At 43.3% G+C, this 23,850-nt stretch overlaps 2 protein-coding genes across 3 annotated transcripts in view; one reads left to right on the top strand and one right to left on the bottom strand.

The window, feature by feature from the left end:
* Window positions 1-1,741: 1,741 nt before the first annotated feature.
* On the bottom strand, window positions 1,742-23,668 carry Chp1 (calcineurin like EF-hand protein 1). The gene is made up of 7 exons (XM_075961834.1): window positions 23,231-23,668; window positions 13,479-13,551; window positions 11,101-11,181; window positions 7,362-7,489; window positions 5,688-5,749; window positions 4,258-4,380; window positions 1,742-3,812 (listed from the first exon to the last, which is right to left on the bottom strand). Exons 1-7 carry the CDS (start codon window positions 23,295-23,297, stop codon window positions 3,759-3,761), a joined length of 588 nt encoding a protein of 195 aa, XP_075817949.1. The 5' UTR covers window positions 23,298-23,668; the 3' UTR covers window positions 1,742-3,758.
* Window positions 23,656-23,850, top strand: part of Exd1 (exonuclease 3'-5' domain containing 1) — a 28,721-nt gene continuing 28,526 nt past the window's right edge. Inside the window, exon 1 of one of the 2 annotated variants that reach the window (XM_075961822.1) lies at window positions 23,656-23,757. The gene's annotated coding sequence lies outside the window, so the exon portion shown is untranslated. The remainder of the gene's footprint in view (window positions 23,758-23,850) is intronic. The other variant, XM_075961824.1, reaches the window with a different exon arrangement.

The following is a 23,850-nucleotide window of genomic DNA, read 5'->3' as shown; positions in this document are numbered from 1 at the left end:
TGTATTTGTCCTTTGTTTCCTAGAATCCCCTCGTCTGGACCCAAGTCAGACACAGCACCCTTTTTCCTCCAGCACCTTTTCCTCCACTTCTGACTTTTTGGTGATTACAAGGATAACAGAAATGCCCTTGGTGTTAAGTATAAATGATTTCACAGAACATTTCTCTCGGCAAACACAAATTACAGGCTGCTTCAGCTCCCTACCCACAAAAAGATGTGGCACATAACACTTAAAATAGCACGTTCATTCTTTGAAACTGATTCAATTTTGAGAAAACGATAAACTTCTCCATGGCTAGTCTTCCAAATGACATCCTATAGAACACGCTATAATGGCAGCGAGAAATCTGTTCTTACACTGAAGGCTGGGAAGAGACAACTCCTCCTCCTCCTGAGAAGCTGAGCACCATAACAAGGAATGCTGGCACACTCTTACTATACCCAAAGAAGCAGATGGATCTCTGAGTTCATAGCTAGCTTGATCTATGTCTTGAGTTCCATACCATCCAGGGCTACACAGTAAGACTCTGCCTCATATATAAATAAATAAATAAGGAATTCAGCAAAATGACAGTTTTTTTCCACAGTGCTGTTTTTAGATTGCAAGCTTCCAAGTCTTATCATCAAACATTTAAAAAAAATGTTTATTTATTACATATACAGTGTTCTGCTTGCATGTATGCTTGGATCTCATTATGGATGGTTGTGAGCCACAATGTGGTTGATGAATTGAACTCAGGGCTTCTGGAAGAGCAGCCAGTGCTCTTAACTTCTGAGCCACCTCTCCAGCCCCCATCAAACATTTTTTTTTTCATTTGAAGGCCATAAGAAAACCAGACAGGAATTGGTGGGCTCTGTCCTCCAAATATGCAGGTATGATCTAGTCTGAATAATATACAGTAGCATTCAATTTCCTCTTATAATATTGCCAGGAATCTTTCATTTCTGAGCTTACCAACATGGATGCTAAGAACTGAACTCTGATCCTCTGCAACAGCAGTGTGTTGACTGCTCAGTCGTCCCTCTGACCCCACTGGTTGTTTTATTGCTCTGAGTAGGGTCTACTATAGCATCAACTGACCTCAAACTTGAGAAGTGGGGCATAGCCTTGAACTCCTGAGCCTCTTATCTCTGTCTCCAAAGTGCTGGAATCACCAACTAGCTCCACCACAATGAGCTTTGAAGCCTTTCTTTTGTAAATTTGTGAGACCTGTAGGCATAGTGAATTACTAAGATTATTGATTTATACTAGAATTTATACTAGAATGTTCATAATACTGGATTTTGTTTTCTTTTTTAAAAATGTTTTATATAAATGAATATTTTAACTGGTGAATGTATGTGCACACGTGTGCTTGAAACCACCAGAGGCCAGAAGAGGGTGCTGGAACTGGAGTTAAGGAACAGCTGTAAAGCCACTGTAGGTGCTGGGAACCCATCCCTGGTCCTCGGCAAGAGCAGTCAGTGCTCTTAACCTCTGAGCCGTCCCTCCAGCTCATTTTTTTTCTTTCCATGAGACAAGAAAGAAAATATATTGTATCTTACTTGGAATTAATATTAAGAGGTCACAGATGATGAGCCTCTAGATGAACATCTCTATGTCACAGGCCCACACAGAAGTAATGGATTCCTGCAACTGATACTCTAAGCATAAATCCGAGAAAGGGAGACACTATATTATTTCAAGTTTAGGACTCTTGAGTTACATAAAATTGATATAAAACAGATAAAAGTCAACCAAATTCTTTTGTTTTAATGACAATTAATTTATTGATGGATTGAAGAATACAATTTTAATGGGACAATAAGGCACAACTGTGGATTAAAACAGTTTGCTACACAGCCAAGGGGGGGCATAATCTTAGAAACTTTAAATATGTAAATCAAGAAACCTCTGAAGTACTTCTCAGATCAGTATCAGACAATTCTTTCTTTCTTTTTTTTTTTTTTTTTTTTTTGGTTTTCGAGACAGGGTTTCTCTGTGGTTTTGGAGCCTGTACTGGAACTAGCTCTTGTAGACCAGGCTGGTCTCAAACTCACAGAGATCCGCCTGCCTCTGCCTCCCAAGTGCTGGGATTAAAGGCGTGCGCCACCACTGCCCGGCCAATTCTTTCTTTTTATACAATTCTTATATTACATCATTTGATCACAAAGTCAGACAGATATTTCATAAAGAATTCCCCAATTCATGTAGACTCCAGCCATCCACCCTAGCCACTCCCCTGCATCACCTTTACCCATTCTTTTTGCAGTGTTTTTGTTTGAGTTAATAGCATTTTTTTTTCCTAAAGAATTGTTTATACATCTTGGATAGCCTTCCAAAGCAAAGAAGCAAGCAAGCGAGCAACATCAGAGAAAGCCAGCCAAGAGCAGATTTACAGACATAGGACAGAAGCAGCCTGATGCAGTGAGGTCTAAACCAAGCTGACACTGGCCCAAAAGTTGAGCTGGGTCACTCAACAACCTCTAGTATCACTTCAGTTGGTGTCACCGGGCCAGGCCTTATGCTCTGAAGGGATCTGCAGTGGTCTACACAAGGAGCTAGACGGTCATGTGATGAGGACGTTCATGAGACAATACATTCACTGCTTTATGAACTGACTACACAGCTGCCAGCATTAAAATTTGCCAAGTATAAAATTCATTCGGAATTTTGTGCAAAACATTAAGACACTGAGGACAATTTAATTCTTCTAATTCTTTAGGACTGAGATGAGTCAGGCACTTCCACAACACTTGTCTTTCTGTTTGGAAATATGAAGAGTCTTCCAGTGTACAGAACACTGAGGCAAAGCCCATGCTGCAGGGCGAACGTGGACAGCTCTCCAGGGTGCCTAGCCTCTTTAGAAAACTACAAGAAGGCCCCCTACTGTACTGTCATAATGGCCACTCTATTGGTGACAATGTCCCAAAGAGAAGCAAACTGGCAGGCATAAGACTAATTCTGAATGTCAACACTGTCCTCAGAAGAGGCCATATACATATGTTGAAAATAAAAAGCCAGAGGTAGAGAGACCTGGGGAAACCACCTAGGAGATATGGCTCTACAAGCCTCACGGTGACGCCACCTTTCAGGAACAGCCCTGTGACTAGAGCAGCGCAGGGGACTGAGTCACATGCTTTCCAGGACTTGTACTGGTTGCTGAAAAGCTCCTGGACAGCAGTGCCCCAAAGACACATCCAGGAGAAGGTAGCTATAAACCACCAGACCACTCACTATCCTGCCAATCGGAGACAGACTTGACAGCAGAGCCTGGAGTCTAGCAGAACACAGGGAATCCTGATGAAAAGGAGGGAGGCCCAAAGACCAAATGGAGAGAAGGCTGGGTGACAGGGAAGTAGGAAGTAAAGGACACAGAAAGGAAACAGGAACATGACGGAGGCTCGATGAAGGGAAGGCAGCATGGATATGGTCTCCATCCAGTGGGAGCTTTGCTGGCTGGTTCTTGATATGAGTCCTATTTCATTTCCTTACACAGGATGGATGCATGGCATTCAGCAGCAAAACAAGGGAAGATGATACTTACAACAGAGACCTGGTGGGTGCATACTGGACAGAAATAGGCCAAGGGTACCATTCTGAACGCCCTGTTTATACACCAAAGGCAAGTCTGTGTGGACAGGAGAGACTTCGGGTTGTCATGCAAGAGCAGTAGTTTTATGGGAAAAGGGAATAACAAGATGGGGGTGGGGCAGACAGACAGAAGGAAGTTCCAGTTCTTAAATACTAGAAAGCAAGAATAATTTGGTCCCTGTCCTTTAGTGAAGAAACCGGATGCTCATTTTCTGTTCTACATCCACCTTCTCCAAAACCTGGAGTTGAAAAACAAAAAAGCAGAAAAACAATTTATCATGAAGATTATGACCATTCTGAGCACCCTTCCTCGTCTTATGCAACAGGATTTAACTGAATACTAAATGGTAAGGGAAAAGGCTCAAAAAAGCACACCCTTCTCTGAGGACACACAGGGAGCTACAGGTGCTGGGAAGAGACATTTTCTTCAGTAGTATAGCCCGTCATAAGTTCCCCATATTCCTCTAAGTAACCCCAATTAAACTCTTATCTTCACCCCTTCAAAAAGACATGAACAGAAAAGAAGATAAGTTGAGAATAAGGGAATCAGCAAGCAAGGAGGAGACAGAATGAATACGATAAAAAAAATGCATAAAAATATTATAATAAAACCCACTATAAATAATTAACATATGCTAATAAAAAGAACTTGAAAGGAAAAAAATCGGAAGGTGGTGGACAGACCTTAACAAATTCTGTAAAGGATATGGCACTGTCTCCATCCTGATCAGCCTCCTGGATGGTCCTGTCCGCAATGCTGCCCAGCTGCTCGTCTGAGATATTCACTCCAACCATCATTCGTAGCACCTGCAAGACCAGGAGTCTTAAAGGAGACTCGAGAAAAAGCCGCCTCAACTCTCCTTTCCTTTGATTCCTTCAAGTTTACCAGCTAGAGAATGAAATCCTTAGCTTCTTATCTAGGCCATTCTAAAAAAGGGAGTGAGTGGAACTCCAGCAAAGTCACGAAGTGTCTTCTCCATATGGACAGAAACGGATTCCTTCTGCTTAGACTACAGACATGATGTCTGCTGGCACAACAGCCATACGGGGGCTATGAGGTCCATCACAAGCATTATAAATTCCATACCAGAACTGAGCAGAAGTTGGGAGACTCAGACACTGTGAAACCCAGACAACCTATCCCTGGGTGTACTGCACCAGGCAAAGCAGTTCTTTACTGAAGTCAGTCAGTTTGGTGGGTTGTTCTAAAATCTAAAAGCAGTCCTCCATGTAGCGGGGGGGGGGGGGGGGAGGGGGGATATTAAGCTTTTATTACAGGCTATAGCCACATAACTCTCCTTGAAGACTACTTGGTTTTTTTTTTTTTTTTTTTTTGGTTTTTCAAGACAGGGTTTCTCTGTGGTTTTGGAGCCTGTCCTGGACCTAGCTCTTGTAGACCAGGCTGGTCTCGAACTCACAGAGATCCGCCTGCCTCTGCCTCCCAAGTGCTGGGATTAAAGGCGTGCGCCACCACCGCCCGGCCTCTTGAAGACTACTTGGGAGGCTGATGTGGGATGATTACAAGTTGAGTCCAGTTTGGGTGAACTTAGTGAAGATCTTTTAAAAAATGGGGGTGTTGCCAGGTGCACGCCTTTAATCAATCCCAGCACTCAGGAGGTAGAGGTAGGCAGATCTCTGTGAGTTCAAGGCCAGCATGGCTTACAACTGTCTGTAATTCTAGTTCTAGAATGCACTCTTTTGGCCTCCCTGAGAACCAGTCATGGACATGAGTTAACTCAGCAGATGGTGACAACAGTTCCTTAACTCTGATACCAAATCTACAGAGAGACTAAACAGAATTGACTTCAGAGTCCTTGGGATTAAATTATTGCTATCAAGCCGATCTGTTAATAACTGTCCTAGCCACACTGTGTATTCCCCCCTGTCACTCAGCCCCGCAGAGACAGTCAGGTATTCAGTGGTGGTGACTGCCCATCCATGAAGACTTAGTGACCCATTTCCAGGGTTTCCAGGACTTCTCTGCTTTTTTCCTGCAACAGGATCTCTCCAAGGCAGGGACTAAATGATGGTTACTGAAATGAAAGAACTGCTGCTCATGACAGTAAAGTCAGGGCCCCAAAGACACACTGTTCCGAAACTGGTTTCCTACATACCTGTAACAGCTCATCACGGGAGATCTTGTCATCTTTATCCAAATCATACAGTCTGAAAGCAACTGGGAGGAAAACACAAGAAGTCAGTGGGCAATCTGCAGTGCTTTGTCCTTTCTCCAGGAGCTGAGCACACAAAGGACAGTAGACAGAAGACTGACATCCAATAAAGAACTTACGTCAGAATTCAGATTTCCTTAGGAAAGAACTGGAATGCTTTTTCTTTTTTGCTTTTTGAGACAGAATTCTCATGTAGCCAAAGCTGGCCTTAAGCTTGATTCTCAGCTACAGCTTGAACTTTTGAACTTTCTATCTCCACTTCCTAAGAGCCCAGCAAGACCCAGAGTTTTTAATAAAATCAACAAGACTCTGATGCCTGTATATCCCCACCATAATGCTATGGTAAAGCTCAACAGTATTTTAGCACTTTTGTTAAAAAAATCTTCCCTGGCTCTAAGAACAAGGTTCACTTCAGTGATTCTCAAATGGAACCAGCCATAAATGCCAACAAAAGGGAACACATATTCTTCCCAAGAAGATGAGCAAAGGCTGACAGCCACCAACTAGAACTTAATGGGGCATTTGTTAAAAATACGAAATGCAGAATTATGTAATCTAACTTATTTGTATTTGTTCTAATATTTAAAAACCTCTAGTAGCTTTAAATCATCATGGGCTCCATTAAATCTGTGGCTTCACAAACTCCTGGGCTCCACCATGCATTCTTTCAAGGCAGGGTTGGGCTCAATTAGTTTCATATAATTTCAATATCAACTTGTGTTGAAAGAAAGTAGAAATTCAACTTCAACTTCCTGGAAAAGTGTTGTAAGTAAGATACTGGGCAACAGTCCATGAACTAACAAGGGCAGAAGGAAACCTAGTAAGTATCTAAAGAAAGGAGGCAAGAGGTAACAGGCCAAGAAAATCAAACATTGCCTCTATTACTGGAACTTTAGTCAAATCCATAATCTACCAACAGAAGAGATCGAGGACCAACATAATCTCTCATAGGCAGTGCCGAGGGCTTGATCCCATGCTCCCCGTTGTCATTCTAGTACCTTCTACAGTGCCTGGTGTACAAGAGATAATGAACTATAATAGCGGTAACACTTACTGAATATATACAGTACCAGTATATACAAGGTGCTGTTTGAAGCACTTGACATACATTAATTTTACAAGAGGAAGAACCTCTCAGTGGGGACGACAGATGTGGCTCAGCAGTCAGAGTGCTTACCTGGCATACTTTATGCCTTGGACTCTATTATAACCCCTCAAAAATAAGGTGTGGTGCTACATGCCAGGAATTTCAGCACATGGGAGGTGGAAATAATGGAAGAAGAAATTCAAACCAGCCTTAGCTACATAGTAAGTTAGAGGCTAGCCTAGGAAACATGTGTTCCATCTCTAACAGCACCAAAATCAATGAATGAGCTATGAAAATGATCTATAAAATCCCTTAATATCTTATTTTCCACAAGAGAAAACTGCAGCCCAAAGATCTCAGGTAACCTGTCTCATGGGCAAAAAATGGTAAACCAGGGAATTCCCACTCAGCTTAGCTCCATGGTCTGACCACTTAGCACTCTGCTTTTATAAAGCTGACAGAGTAAATGAGCTCACAGATGATGGGGATGAGGAAGAAATACATTAAGCCACACAACTGATGCTCCTTACAGTGCAGTTTGTTGCTTCGGCTGTTGAGTGGTTCAGGTCCATTCACATCTTTGCTCTTTTCGTTATCCTCAATGGGTCGGAAATGAGCCAAAGTTCTCATGAATCCTCGGAAGTTTACCTGGTCCTCTCTATTTGGAAACAGAACAGAACACCATGTCAATCCAGGTGGGCTCAGAAATTCAGGGGCACTGATGACTGAGTTTAATCCTCAGAACCCACACAGTGGAGAAAACTGATTCCTGGAAGTTGTCCTTTGATCTCCATGTATGTATGCCTATAACGCACACACATACACACGCGCACACACACACACACACACGGGGGGGGGGGAGAATGTAATAAAAAATAAAATAGCAATAACACACAGGAAATAACTTTAAAATTGAATAAATGAATATTTAACAGTTAAAGGGTGACCCATGTGACTTGTTTACTTAAGACAATCATATCAGTCTCAGGCGGCCTGCTTCCTAGAGCTACCCAAAAAAATTCTGCCAGGCATAGTGGCACATACCTTTAATTGTAGCATTTAGAGACAGAGACAGGTAGATCTCTATAAATTCAAGGCTTGCCTGATCTACATAGTTCCAAGCCAGCCAAATCTACACAGTCCAAGAACCTGTATCAAAAAAAATAAAAACAAAACAAAATCCCAGTCTTAGCTGGATAATCTCAGCATTTAGGAGGCAGCAGTAGGAGAATTCTGAATTTGAGTTCATTTTGTACTGCAAAAGGGACTGTGTTTCAAAAAGAAAATAGAGGGTTAAAAAAAAAGCCTCTGGTCTCTTAGTGTAAATGTGACAGGCAGTGTCTCTAAGTGTCAGGTAGACACAGTTTGGAGACCTACTAATGGGAGAGATCAAGGGAAGGCTAGCTCAAAAGGGTGAGCTTTGTTTCCTTCATGGAGTAGGATAGTATCTGCACCAAAATGTAAGCTCTGAGCAACCAAGCAATATGGATTAACACTTGACCATATGCCTGGGGCATGGGGGTAATGCTATTAGCACAATGTCTATGTAACAGAATGAAATACCTATGTTCTACTATCAAATTTTAATCTGAACAAAAGAAAACAAAACAAAAAAGAACAGAAAAATTCTTCCTTTTTAAGATAAGAAAAATACAAGCCTGGGAGTCAAGCAGCCATGTCTGATAAGAACAGGAAGCAGTGGCACAGGCTGTGTATGCCTGGCCACAGAGGCCATGATACTCTTAGCAACAGACCAGAGAAGATGGCGGGTAGTAACCAAAGTCAGAGGAAATACAGCTTTGCCTTTCAAAACAGACTTCGAGGGCTGGTGAGAGGACTCAGTGCGGGTAGGCTTTTCCAAGCCTTGGTGATATTTGAGTTCATTCTCCAGAATCCAACTGGTGCAGAGGAAAACTGAGTCCCGAAAGTTGTACTTTAATTTACATAAAATAAATACATGCTTTAAGAAGAAGAAGAAGAAGAAGGAAGAGGAGGAGGAGGAGACTTCCACAAGATGTTTCTTCAAGTAACTGATGGTGACTAAGGAACTCTGAAAAAGAAGTTGACAAAATGACTGTAGTGAATTTACCTGACGTTGCAAACGGTTTGTGTATAAAGTACATCTGTGAAAAACGTGTCTGGATGGGGTGCAATGCTCTGCTGGCTCGCAAAGCACACATGACAGTGGTTCAGGCGGCAAGGAAGGCAAAGTGAGAGCAGAAGACTGTTCAGATTCAACAGGACTCTGAATTGAGTGTGTCTTGGTCTGACTGGATTCCTGCCACCCTTTCTGACCTAACTGGCCTTGAGTTTTATTACTTGATTAAAAAAAAAAAAGCAAGCCGGGCGGTGGTGGCGCACGCCTTTAATCCCAGCATTCGGAGGCAGAGGCAGGTGGATCTCTGTGAGTTTGAGACCAGCCTGGTCTACAAGAGCTAGTTCCAGGACAGGCTCCAAAACCACAGAGAAACCCTGTCTCGAAAAACCAAAAAAAAAAAAAGCAAAATTTTTATGTTTATGGGTATTTTGCTGGCATGTACAACTATGGACCGTGTGTGTGTATCAGCTAGTTTTTTGTTTGTTTTTCGAGACAAGGTTTCTTCTGTGTAACAGCCCTAGCTGTCCTAGTGCTGGGAAAAGGTGTGCATCATCACCACCCAAATCCTGGCTAGTTTTTATATCAACCTGATGTAGACTAGAGTCATTTAGGAAGAAAAAATCCCACACTGGCCTATAGGCATGCCTTCGATGTATTTTTAAAATTAGTGACTGACGTGGGAAGGCCCAGCACATTGTGGGTGGTGCTACCCCTAGGCCCATGGTCCTGAATAGCATAGGAAGACAGACTGAAGCCTCAGTGGTGGCTCATGTCTTTGGAGGCAAGGGCAGGCAGATCTCTGAGCTCTATGCCAGCCTACACACAGTTTCAAGACAGCAGGAATATACAGAGAGACTCTGTCTTGGGGTGGGTGGGGGTAGGGTGGTGAGAAAGAAAGAAAGAAAGAAAGAAAGAAGCAAGTAAACAGGCTGAGTAAGCCATGGGAGCAAGCTATGTGTGTGTATATAGCTATATACAGCTATGTACACCCATGCATACATACATACACACACATATATATGTATACATAATAAATAAATCTTAAAAAAACACTATTTCAAAATAAAAGAAAAACATTAAAAAAAAATTAAGTTTTAGAAGGGATGACTTCTAAGCAAACAAACACTGAAGCATTCAGAGGTGAATGAATGCAATTTATCATCAAACAGTTAAAAAATAGAGTATATGAACATACACACATTTCTGTAATATGTAATGTGAAAAAAGACTATGTATACATGTATTATATGCCTGTGTTTATATATATATGATCTCAAAAATATCAGCGGGAGAAGACCAAGGAAAGGAGAGAGAAAAGAAGGGAGAAGGGAGTGTGTATTTATGAGTATGTGGGTAGAGGGCTAGGGAAATGGCTTAGTGGTAAAGCATTTGTCTAGTATACATCAATACACATGCTTGATCCTCAGCACCACCAAAGAAAAAAAGCAGATATGGAAGAGCAAGAGCAAGAACATACTTTTAATACCAGAACTCAGGTGGTAGAGGTGTGCAGAACTCTGAGTTTGAGGCCAGCCTGGTCTATAAAATGAGTTCCAGGTCACCTAGGACTATACAATGAAAGCTCCCATTTCAAAAACAAAGGAAACAACCAGAAATAGCTTGGAGGGGAGGCAGTATCAAGGGAGAAACAAACGACCACAAACTCAGATGCACTGTCTAACACTTTAACAGCAGTAATGTGCTGTGTGCTGCAAATTATGTGTTAGACTTCAATTTTTAACATTAAAAAATATAAAACAGGGAGCCACACAGATGACTAAATGGTTGAGAGCACCTGTGTTTCCTGCAGAGGACCAGGTTTGATTCCCAGCACCAACATGACAGTTCACAACCATCTACAATTCCTGTTCAAGCAGATCTAATACTCTCTGATGGTGCTATACAGGTGGTATACATACACACATACATACACACACACACACACACACACACACACACACACACACACACACGTAATACAAGAAAAAAATCAAGGAGGGTGGAACAAGAGATAATCTAGATATGAAAATTAGGGATGTACAATTTAACTCTGGGTAACCATGACCTAAAATAACAACTATCATTATTCTACATTAGCAATTAATGGAGGCCAGACAACAAATGAAGGAGCCAAACCCAAGGGCTGTCCAACCACAGCCATTCCAACTCACCCCTCTGAGAAGAAAGCATTGATGATCCGGTCCCCCAGTGGGTTAATGGCAAGTTCTGGAATCCTCTGGAAATCTTCCCGGCTGCCAAGAGAATCACCTTAAGCTAGAGACCACTGGCCTCTGACATGAACTTCTTAAAGCCAACAGAATACAACCCAGTAAGAATAGTGCCTCCTGGAATTACTTCTGAGGCACATGATACAAGTAATTAGAATATCTGCCAAGTGGGTTTTGCACCAACTCAGATGTGAATGAAGCTAGATTTAATCTTGCTACATTCCAGTATGTCCAGCAAACAAGTCATATCAATAAACCAAACAATGAGCAAATAGTTAAGTTGTTCCTTAGTAAATGATTTCCTGAACATTACCATTCTGTAGTTGTTAATTGGCCCTGAGAACAGCAAACACACAATCATCTACCGCAGAGCTTGAATGGAGGAGCAGGCAGCTGGAGGAGCCTGTAGACACTTGCTTGGGAAGAGCTAAATCACCTATGAAATGCAAAAATTTCTATCCTTTTTTTGGTTTTCAAGACAGGGTTTCTCTGTGTAACAGCTCCGGCTGTCCAGAAACTCACTGTACAGACCAGACTGGCCTTGAACTCAGTGATCTACCTGTCTCCCAAGTGCTGGGATTAAAGGTGTGCACCACCGTCGCCCAGCAAGATGCAAGGAATTCTTGAGATGTTTCCATTCAAGAAAAGAATTACAGGGTATGGTGATATTTTGTCTGTGCTCTAACAAATAAAGTTTGCCTGAAGACCAGAGAGAAGAGCTAGCCACTATTTAACTATAGAGGTCTGGAGGTCTGTACAGACAGACAGGAAGTGATATGGCTGGGCGGAGAAGAATATAATGCGGGAGGAGACAGGTGCTCAGCCCTTTTTCAGCTGAGGAGTTAGAAAGGTAAGAGTGGGCTGTGGCTTGTTCCTTTGTCTCTCTGATTTTTCAGCATTTACCCCAATATCTGGCTCTGGGTTTTTTTGTTTTTTAAATTTATTTATTATGTATACAGTATTCTCAGTATTCTGTCTGCAGGCCAGAAGAGGGCACCAGATTTCATTACAGATGGTTGTGAGCCACCACATGGTTGCTGGGAATTGAACTCAGGACCTTTGGAAGAGCAGCCAGTGCCCTTAACCACTGAGCCATCTCTCCAGCTCTGGTTCTGGGTTTTTATTATTAAGACCAATTAGAACTCATGCAACAACAGGACATAGTGGATCACACCTATGGTCCCAGAACTTGGAAGCCAGCCTGAGCTATATAAGTGAGTTCTAGCACAGTTTAAACTACAGAGCGAGACTCTCTCATGGTTTCCCAAGAAACAAACAAAAAGAGAGAGAGAGAAAGAAGGAAGGAAGGAAAGAAGAAAGAGGAAATAATTCTTTCAAGCATAAGAACTGAGGAAGATTTAACCTTGAACATGGTAAGAGCAATCAGCTTCACATAACATAGAGGCTATGACATTCATTATACATACATCCTGCGCAGCTCTACTGCTCCAACTTGATATAGTATCACACCTTTTTTCATGTCATACTTTATCTGTGCCCTTGTAGAGCTGAGGAAACTGAATTAGAGACACAAAGTAACTTGCCCTCACCACAACTAAAGGCAGAAGTGGTTTAAATCTAAGACTTTAAGTCGAAATTTTTTGTAAGAAAAAGTTTCTCACATTGTTTTTTAATTAGAGTACTGCAGACCAGTTTCCTGCCTCAGCCTCTGAGTACTGGGATTACAGGCATGTGTTACCACACTCAGCCCACAGGACTAGAACAGAAGCCACCTAAACTTATAGGGAGTTGGAAGAGAGCAGCAAAAGTCTAGCCATGGCCGGGCAGTAGTGGCGCACGCCTTTAATCCCAGCACTCAGGAGGCAGAGGCAGGCGGATCTCTGTGAGTTCGAGACCAGCCTGGTCTACAAGAGCTAGTTCCGGGACAGGCTCCAAAACCACAGAGAAACCCTGTCTCAAAAAAACCAAGAAAAGGGCTGGAGAGATGGCTCAGCGGTTAAGAGCACTGACTGTTCTTCCAGAGGTCCTGAGTTCAATTCCCAGCAACCACATGGTGGCTCACAACCATCTGTAATGAGATCTGGCGCCCTCTGGTCTGCAGGCATACATGGAAGCAGACTTTCTATACATAATAAATAAATAAAATCTTAAAAAAAAAAACAAACCAAGAAAAAAAAAGTTTAGCCATAAATTAGCATCACTGGTCTGGCTTATTTAATTCCTCGGTGGACCAATGATCTGTAGACACCATGGCCCAAGTGGTCCTTGCCCTCAAAATGCAAGACACTTAGTGTGCCTACCCTTAGGATAAAGACAGCTGCTAGGGAGTTCCTGGGTTTGGGGGGAAAGGAAGTACTCACCTGAGAGTCCCATTCTCCCCTTTGTCCAGGCTGGTGAACCGGCTGTACAGGCGCGTGATCTGACTGTGGGAAACTAAAGAGCACAAAATTAGTACCAATTGAAGAAGCAGACAGGCATTTACACTACACCCACAGCCTGCCACATGCTTTAGTGTGGGGGGATAGGAGGGGCGGCGAAGCTTTTCTAGAATGTCAAAACAGCAAATTTAAAAAAAAAAAAAGAGGAGGAGCTGGAAAAGAAACTAAATCAAAAGCAATGAAAACTGGCTTTAAAAATGAAGTGTAGGCAGCCAGGCAGTAGTAGCGAAGGCCTTTAATCCCAGCACTCAGGAGGCAGAGGCAGGCGAATCTCTGTGAGTCCAAGTCCAGGCTGGTCTACAAGAGCTAGTTCAGGAACAGCCATGGATACACAGAGAAACCCTGTCTTAAAACTTCCCCTACCTCCCCATCCCACCCTGCTACCAGAAGAAGGAGGAGGGGGAGAATTATAGAACTCTTTTTAAAAAAGTGTTAGAGGCAAAGACTACAGGTCAGTTGCAGAGTATTTGCTTAATAGTATGATCCCTAACACACACACACACCACTCCACGTGAAATAAAGTTAAAGGAAAAAAGACAATCCAACTCAAACCTATTAGTTAGCTTGGCTCTTCGGACTGCAATTTCTAAGTAGATAACATTGAACTAAATATTGGGGCACACCAAACATTTCTGTTTTTAAAGTCTGGTTTCCTTCTGCACCAAGCATCTACAACGTCACCTCTTCTTCAGGACTTCATCAGGTGACAGACCACCACAACCTGGAATCAGCTTGTTTGCTGTGACCAAATGACACCTACAAGAGAAGGCGGTGCTCCTCATCTTGTGTGACTCCAGGACAGCTAAGAGCAGTCTATAACTGCAGACATCCAACACAACAGTGGGAACGCACTGCTGGGAAACAGTCTTCTAGCAGACTGAGGCAAGGGGAGAAAGCGGTGACCACAGGCGAAAAGACTACAGCCCCAGCAGGTCACAGTTTCAGACTTTGTCTCCACTGCACCCCTTAGGCAATAAGGGTTAAGGGAAGTGTGGTTCTGTGGTTGTCCTCCTGGAGCTCAAGCAACAACACTGGACTCACTGTGTTAGGAACAATGAAACAAAGTAAACAAGGCAGGGGGTGAAACAGGAAGTGAATGATGGGGCAGAGATGAGAGGAGAGGGCACACCAGGTCAGCTGTGACCTCTTTGACGTGGAGCTGGGAGAACTCAGGTGTGCAGAGAGCAGAGGAGTAGGGCTGCTGAGGCTTCAGCTGGAGACTCTGTTGCCAGGAAGCCAGGCCGACAGATTCTAAGTCCATTCATGGCGCCACACCAGCTAAGTGAGTGGGGCACACACTCAGGACAGCCAGGTAGACAGATTCTAAGTCCATTCACGCACCACAGGGGGTAGGTGAGCGGGAATGTGAGGAGCTGATGAAAGGAAAAGGCTTGGCAAAGTGCCTGGCATTCGGAAAGCACACCAAGTTAACCATTAGTGTCACCTCAGCACCCCTTCAGGAGCGCCGGAAGGGACAGTTTATACTGCTATGCTAACTTCACTCCACTTTCTTGACCATGCCAGGCACAGCTGCTTTCTTTAGGAATCTGATCAATTTATCCAGGCCTGGCATCTGGCCTCAAAGGCCAGATGGTCAGTCACCTTACTACTCTTGTAATAAATTCCTTAGTTGAGCAAAACTAAGCCAGTTAAAGAATAACTATATTTCCCAAAAATATAAAAAATATATTTAAAAAAATATTTAAATAAAATATATTTAAATATTATATAATATATAACACATTATATATAATATAGAACATATATTTTATATAAAATATATACAATATATTATATAAAATATATTTTAAAAATATTTAAAAAAATATTGGAAAAAGAAATGTTTACCATCTCAACATTTTTTCCATTTTATTAATTTTCCATCTAATATCATTTGTGTACTTAAATCTGATAGCTTAATTTCCTTTTTTTAGTAAGTTATTTTTATGTTATGTTCATTGGTGTTTTGCCTGTATGTATGTCTATATGAGGATGTCAGGTTCCTTGGAACAGGATTTACAGACAGTTGTGAGCTGCCATGTAGATACTGGGAATAGAACCTGGGTCCTCTGGAAGAGCAACCAGTGTTCTTAACCACTGACTATCTCTCCAGTCCCCTAATAGCTTAATTTTCAATTAGTAGTTCATGACCTTTCACACTGATGTTGAGTATTTTAAAAATGTTTATTTTTTTATTATGTTTCTAGGTCTGTGCAAGTGAGTGCCGATGCCCTCAGAAGCCAGAGGAATTGGAGCCCCTGGACTAGAGCTACAGGTGTTGGTGAGCTGCCCAACATGGATGCTAGGAACCAAACTCAAGGCCTTCTGAAAGAGCAGGATGCATTCAACCATGGAGCCATCTTTTCCATCCTGGTTTTGCACTATTTTCTCTGTGTGTAGTATGCACAGTATGTGTGGTGGGTGAGTGCATGTATCCATGCACACACATGCAGAAGCCAGAGCGGGACTCCAGGAACTGAGTTTCTCTCTCAACTGGAAGCTCACCACTATGGCCAGACTGGGTGGTTGACTGGGGAACTCTAGGCAGTTACAGACATGCCTGCCTCTCTACGTGGCTGGGGACTTGTACTGAGGTCCTGTTTACAGAGCAAGTGTTCTTACCCACTGGGCTCCTCTCTAGCCCCGAGGAGTTTTAAGTAATTATAATGTTCAGTTCGCTAGGTAAGATTTTAGTGTTTAGTCTCTCTCACATTTCAGATTATGGGTTAATATAAAAAAAAATCAAATTACATTAACATATCAGTTTAGGGTATTTTATATTTACACATTATTTTAACATTATACACACGATAAAATGTAAATGGAACAAACACGCAATGTGGTTTTCCTAACACCGAAGCCCCCAATCTCCCACGCCAGGACCATGAAATTATGGCAAATGTCACAATCTAATACAACTCCTAAAACTAATAAATGCATTATTAGAGATTTGTTACAGAAGAACATAAATGGAGCCCTCTTGCTCTATGTATGTTTTCTAAAAACTCCTTTGGTAAGGACTTGTGTCATTACACTCCATTTTTTATGAAGAAAATCAATTTACAGCTTTTGGAAGTCATAATTTGCTGATTTATACATAATAAGCATGCACTTAAAAGTAGCTTTATAAGTGTAAGAAACTGCTATCTTCCAGGACAAACTTGCCCATGTGGAAATCAATGGCAAAACATACAACCAAATGTCAACTATTAACATTCTCAGTATGCTCATATCTGAACCTATCACTTATATGTTGAATATGTTATGATGGCAAGATTAAACACAGCTTTGTAAATATCAAGGTGCTAACTCAGAAGGCAAAGACAGGTGATCTCTGAGATTGAGGCCAGTCTGGTTCACAGAGGGAGTTCTTGGACAGCCAAGGCCATACAGAAAAACCCGTCTCAAACAACGAACAAGGGTGCTAAATGCCCTGGGACAAAGAATATAAAGCAACCTACAAAGTAAAGTGACCTTAAACTCACTCTATAGCATAGGCTAGCCTTGAATCACAGCCCCGCCTCTGTCCCCACAGTGTTAGTATTACACACATGGACCACCACACTGGGCTTCATCTACCTTTAAAAGAGCTACACAATCCACATGCATAAAAGTACTAGAACTGCCAGGAATAAAGACAGGTCACGTGTCCAGTAAAACCAAACTCACTGAAGGGGCTAAACTAACAAGACAGATACCTAAAACCTCTGACATTCTTGGAAATTCAAAGGAAATCTCAGGAGGTAGCAGTTTCCCTTAGAGAAGACTATACTACGAATATGCCCCGAATGAAGTTGCAGTCACTCTGCTGATGAACAAGTAATTATTTTATACCGAAAGACTGAAAAGACCCTGCTCACCCCAAGTTCAGAGCTTTCTATTATTTCTGCCTCGTGTTCAGAGAAGAAAGGTAGTTCACGGACACGAAAGCACCAAGGTGGTCTGGCAAGGGGAAGCATAAAAAGTTAAAGAAGAGAAGTGAAATTATTTTGCCATCATTTTGATCCTATCTAAATGAAGACAACAACCTGGGTTACACTGCAGGCAACAGCAGTTCTGGGGAAAACTGCAGAGCTGAGCCTGCACTGCACCCCTCACCAGTCCTCTTCATGTTTCATACCCCTACATTTTTCCAATGTAAGGATGTTAAGATTTAACCTATTCTCCTAAGAATTAAGAGACCACTGGGCAGTGGTGGTGCATGCCTTTACTCCCAGCACTCTGGGAGGCAGAGGCTGTCAAATTTGAGTTTGAGGCTGCCTGGTCTAAGATGCGAGTTTCAGAACAGTCAGGAACACAGAGAAACCCTATCCAAAAACCAAAAAGGTATTTTCTAAAATAAGCAGGGGATGGGCCTCAGTAGAAGTGCTTCAGGGCATGCTCAAGGAATGGCTTCTAAGCCCAGTCCAACAAAAGAACAAAGTGACCCAACCAAACAAACAAAATGCATCTTCTCAGAACAGGGCAAACTTTAGTATTACTGACCAGCAGGTGATAAAAAGTCACTATTAACTTTCTTAGGAACAATGACAGTACCGTGGTTAACAAGTTCCATGTTTCCTCTTCCTACAAAACACGAAAGTAATTAAGGGTAAAGTACTGTGAGTTCAATGCCAGCTTGACTAAAGAGTTCCAGGTCAACCAGGGTTACACAGTCAGACCCTGTCTCAAAACAAAAACAAAAACAAACCAAACATCAGGGCTGGAGGTAGAACTCAATGGTACATCCCTTTCTAAGCATGCATAAAAGCCAGACTCTAGGTTTAATCCCTTACACCAAAAGAAATAAAGAGGTTAATGAACAGAAAATGACATATAAAGCAAATACAGCAGAACTGTAACAACACGTACTAAATAAGAATAAGTAAGGGGACAGGGCAGTGGTGGCACACAGCTTTAATCCCAGCACCCACGAAGCAGAGGCAGGTGGATTTCTGAGTTCGATACCAGCCTGGTCTACAGAGCAAATTTTAAGGCAGCCAGAAACTGTCTCGAAAAACAAATAAGAATGAGTATTGGGCATCATTCACTGTCAACTTTTCAGTATATTTTAAAATTCATAGTACAAAATCTGAACACCTGAGTTTTTGTTTTGTTCAGGTGGTTGTTACTCCAGCTGTTTTGTTTGTTTGAGACTGTAAGATTTATTTCTTTTTATTTTAAGAGTGTTTTGCCAGAATGTATGTATGGGTAGCATGTGTGTGCTTTGTGCCAACAGAGGCCCAAAAAGGGAGTTACAGATCATAGTGAGTTGACATGTGAGTGCAGAGAACCAATTTGGGTCCTCTGTAAGAATGGTGAGCACTCTTAATTGCTGAGCCACCTCTCTGACCCTTTTTTATTTTAAAAATTAGTTATGTGTATGTATGCACACACATGTTCACATGCATTTGTGCCACAGTCCACACATGACGGTCAAAGGATAACTTAGCAGAGTTTCCACCATGTGGGTCCTAGGAATCAAAACTGGGACATCAGGGCTGCTGGCAAGCACCTTTACCAGAGGAGCCAACTGAGCAAAAGACAGTATCTTGCTATGGAGTCTAGTCTGGCCTTGAATTCAGAACCCTAGTGCTGGGTTTACAGGCATAAAATAAGCTACCACATCTGGTATGAATTCTAATCTTTTGAATCTGATACATTCAGGCCAGGTCACAATATGTGACATACAACCTCAGGTATCTGCTCACGCTCCTCCGTAATAGTGTTTACTGCAGGTTAACATAAGTATTACTATTTTGTAGCATAGTGTTTTTCTGCTTAAACTCAAAAGACAGTTCCTATCTCTGCAGCTGCTCCTAGGGTCAGTGAATGCCTATGTAAACTTCAAGTAGTCTGTGCTCTGAGCCCCTTCCTCATTCATAATAAGGCTCTACTCCTTCAGAGTTCTGCTCTCTACCCTACCTTGACACACAGCTCTCCCTACCCCTTTCTAGCCTGAAAGAGGAATCCTGGGAGAAAACTAGAAGGGCACAGAACTTTATAAATTATTCCCAATCTGTTATAAGGTATTATCTGTGCATTTCCAACTCAGACGAAACAGGACACAGGAGGGTCCTCTGCCCACACAGAATCTTCTGACAATGTGGGGTGACAGGGAGAGGACAGGATGGGGCCCAGAAGGAGGCAGGAGTACCCAGAAGCTCAGCTTCAAGAAATGTTCTCAAGCAGCTGCCTCTGTCAGTTGTCCTCCTCTGGAACTAGAGAGACCCACCCCCTTCATACACTACACCCTTCCAAACAAACAAAACCTCACAGGTCTGTCCAACTCACTTCCTACCCTGTTCAACACCCTGCCCATACCCACATGACACACACCAGAGGGCAGAAACTAAAAATAACCAATCTGCATTCACCATTATTTAGCTGGAATGAACCTTTGCTCAAAGTTAAGCTTTTTGGCAATCCACAGCCAGGCTGTTCCTCTGGATAAGTGAACTAAGGGTCATTACAGAAACTTCTGTATTGACCAATTCAGTAAGAGACAAGATAGAGACGCCGTGACCTCCCTCCAATGACATCATTCATTCAAATGTACTGACTTATAAAAATGGAGAAATGTGGAAAAAAGGGGATAGAACAAAGGCTAAATATAGTACGTGTTTTACAACGACAAAGTGTTTTTTTTTTCTTTCTTTTTGAGACAGGGTCTCACTATACAACCCTGGTTCTGCCTGGAACTTGGAGACCTACCTGCTTCTGCCTCCACATCTGGTCATTTTTTTTTTTTTGCTTGCTTGTTTTTCAAAACAGGGTTTTTCTGTATAGTCCTGGCTGTCCAGGAACTCACTCTGTAGACCAGGCAAGCCTTATACTCAGAGATCCACCTGCTTCTGCCTCCTGAGTGCTGGAATTAAAGGCATTCTGTGGAGCCGACACACTTGTAATCCCAGTACTTGGGAGGTTGAAGCAATAGGATCTTAAATTTGAGGCCAGTCTGGGCTACAAGAGAACCTGTTAAAGGAAAAAAGAAAAAGAAGAAAAGGGCTGCACAGTGGTGGCGCACGGCTTTAATCTCAGCACTCAGGAGGCAGAGATCTCTGTGAGTTCGAGACCAGCCTGGTCTACAAGAGCGAGTTCCAGGACAGGCTCCAAAGCTACAGAGAAACCCTGTCTCGAAAAACCAAAGAAAAGAAAAGGAAAGGAAAGGAAACAAGTCTCTGCTAAGGGTGCAAACTAGATAAACTCACAACTCAGCCCCGAGGGTAGAGGACTGACCCTGTAGCCAACTGGGCTAACAGTGACACTCTAGGTTAATTTATCCAAAATGAATCCATTTTTGTGTCAAGATCCTATTCCTATACTCTAAAGGCCAGCTCGTGACTTTCTTCCCTAAGTTCTGAAGGTGGGTGCTGCAGGATTTGGGCTTCCTTATGTCCTGGCGCCAATCAGAACTCTTTTTTGCTTATGTCCCCAGCCAGGTTGTGGGTGTCTTCTGTCACCATCTGCTCTGAACACCTAGCATAATACTAAACAGACACCACAAAGTTTCAGTAAGGGCTTGTTTCATTAGGGCCTTCCCGGTCAATACATACACGGGCTTTGGGGACAATCATTCTCATACTTGAATCACTCTTGGGTGACCAGGATAATAGTTCTCCCATGATGACTTAGGGTTTGTCCATGAGTCACAAGGTAAAATAACTCAGCCCTACAGCCAAGACTTATGCAAAGAAACTGGAATGACATTACTGTGCCATTTACTATGAAGCAAAACAGCTTTCCCTAAGTTGGCATGATGGCTCATACTTATAATCCCAGTACCCAGGAAGCTGAGGCAGGAGGACTGCCATGAGTTTGAAATTAGCCTGGGCTATGTAGAGAAACTTTTTTTGTTTGTTTTGTCTTGTCTCTAAAGACAGGGTTTCCCTGTGTAGTCCTAGCTATACTGGAGTTTGTTGCGTAGACCAGACTGGCCTTGAACTCAAGAGATCCACCTGTTTCTGCTGGGATTAAAGATATGCATCACCAGACCCTGTTTATGTAGTAAATTCTAAGTAAGTCTGGGCTACAGAATAAGACCTGTGTCAAAAAACAAAGGACAACAAAACAATGGCTTGTGCCACACTCACTACACTTCCTTGTGACGTGACTCTTTAAACACAGATGCTTTAACCTGGCTGTCATCCTAGGTGTAAAGAAGTCATGATGTTTCCAAGTGTGATCAGAGGTCATGGCCACAAAATGTAGTAAAATGCTTGCTAAATCCAGTTGCCTGTATTTCTGCCATGGGATCAGAATAGGTCACGAAATATCCATAAAGGTGAGTAGTCAAATAAAAGTTATAAAAAGCTAAGTGATTTCTGCCATTCAATTGAAACTGAGAAAAGGATCACCTTGGCTAAGTAGGTGGGTCCGCATGGTTAAAGATCTTGGTAAAGCTGAGCAGCCGTGTGTGTCAGCAGGGTATGGAAAACCAATGCGACAGGAGGCGGGCTAGCTAAGGCTTCCAGCTTGAACACTCTAGGAAGCTGAACTTGTCAGTCAGCCAGGACAACTTTTAATTTATCCGCGTACTCCATTCCTGGAGAATTCTGTTCACCCGGCGATCCCTAGGCACTACTTGCTTTGTGTTACTTGATGCCAAAGACAGGTATCGTGAAGACACAGCTTACAAAACTCAAAGAGTCCAAAGGATCACCGAGAAAGCATGGTAGCAATACAATTTTATCATACCTTATCAAGGCTTTTCAAAGCTATGGTGTTCTCAGTGTTCCTGAATTCCTAAAGCCCCGCTGCTCCTTCTTTCAGGCTAACAAGGAAGAACCTAGAGCATATATGTATATGTATGTGTGTGTGTGTGTGTGTGTGTGTGTGTATTTAAATCTGTTCCTGGTACAAACTCACTGATTTTGGAGTACATCCAGTTTCAATATCAACTGCATAAGATACAGCAACATGGCAGAAATCAGTATGTATGAAAACAGGATAAATGTCCTCATTATGTCATTAAAAATCTGGTCACTGCTGGGCGGTGGGGGCGCACGCCTTTAATCCCAGCACTTGGGAGGCAGAGGCAGGCGGATCTCTGTGAGTTCGAGACCAGCCTGGTCTACAAGAGCTAGTTCCAGGACAGGCTCCAAAAAAAAAAAAAAATCTGGTCACTATACCCGTGCCTTTTCTCCAACGATTCAGATTAAAAAGTCTCAGGTTTTCAGACTCCTGATTGCTTACAGGTCGCGAGTCCCCGGTCTATACGATCTTTTTTTCTGAGTTCATTCTTCCCTGCTTGTGATTTTAATAGTTTTAGGTCCTTGCTGAGAAACCTCACTGGAATGTATTACGTTTTCTTCAGGAACCATTCAGGTTTCCTGGATTTGCTTCTCCTTTACCTACTGTTCAGGTTGCCTCCTCTATGAGAGGAACGATAAAGAAAGAAAATTCGCGGACTTGGGTGGGCAAGAGTGGAGTGGTGGTGTCTGTGCTCCGCGGATGGATCGAGATTTCGGGCTTTTGAGGCAAGACAGCACCAGAGGGGCCACAACCCGGCTCCGGGAAACTACAGATGAACGCACAGGTCCTCTAGCCTTCGGTTACCCAAAACACCGGGCGCTGCGCGGGACCCTCCCAACAAAGTCACCGCACCCAGATCAAGACCTCAGCGACGATCGTCCTCAGTACGGAGGCCGGACGGAGACGCCCGGTCGCCTTCCCACCCTCCAACCCGAACTCACAGCCAGTCTCCTTCTTGATCTCCTCGAGCTCTTCGTCCCGCAGTAACGTGGAGGCCCGAGACCCCATCACCGTTGGCGGCGGGTGCTCCTCCGGGAGCGGCTGCGCCAGAAGCTACGGCGACGAGAGGGAAGGAGGGAGGGAAGGGCTAGGGGTCAAGAAGGGAGAGGGCACTGTTTCTTCTGCGGCCCGGGGAGGGAAACCAGGGGTGGCGCGCGGGGGAGGGCAGCCCGACAGCAGCCAATCGGGAGCGAGGCCGCGCCCTGCGCAGGCGCCAACGTCAGAGCTTGGCGCTCGAGCCCGGAATGAATCAGCCCCGCGGCTGCGGGAGTCCAAAGGGAGACAGACCCCGCCCCCGGAACCCCAGCTGCCGCCGGCCTTAAAAGGGCGACGCCACTGTGGCGCTGGCGACCACAGTTAAAAGGGCAGTGCCGCCTTCCCACCGTTTGCCGACAAACCAGAGGGCAGTTTCACTGCGTAACCCACAGGTTTCTCTGAGGACCCTCGCACCAGGCATCCCATCCCACAGGTGACAGGAACTGAGGGGAGAAACAAAACCGACATAACAAGTGGGGGGCCCGGCGCAGTCTTTCCTCCTTCAGCCTCTCCCTCCTACTTCCTC

Source organism: Microtus pennsylvanicus, chromosome 2 (genome assembly GCF_037038515.1).
Source record: "Microtus pennsylvanicus isolate mMicPen1 chromosome 2, mMicPen1.hap1, whole genome shotgun sequence".
Taxonomy (NCBI): domain Eukaryota; kingdom Metazoa; phylum Chordata; class Mammalia; order Rodentia; family Cricetidae; genus Microtus; species Microtus pennsylvanicus.
Note: the sequence above shows the minus strand (reverse complement) of the source record. Positions and strands in the feature narration are given on the sequence as shown.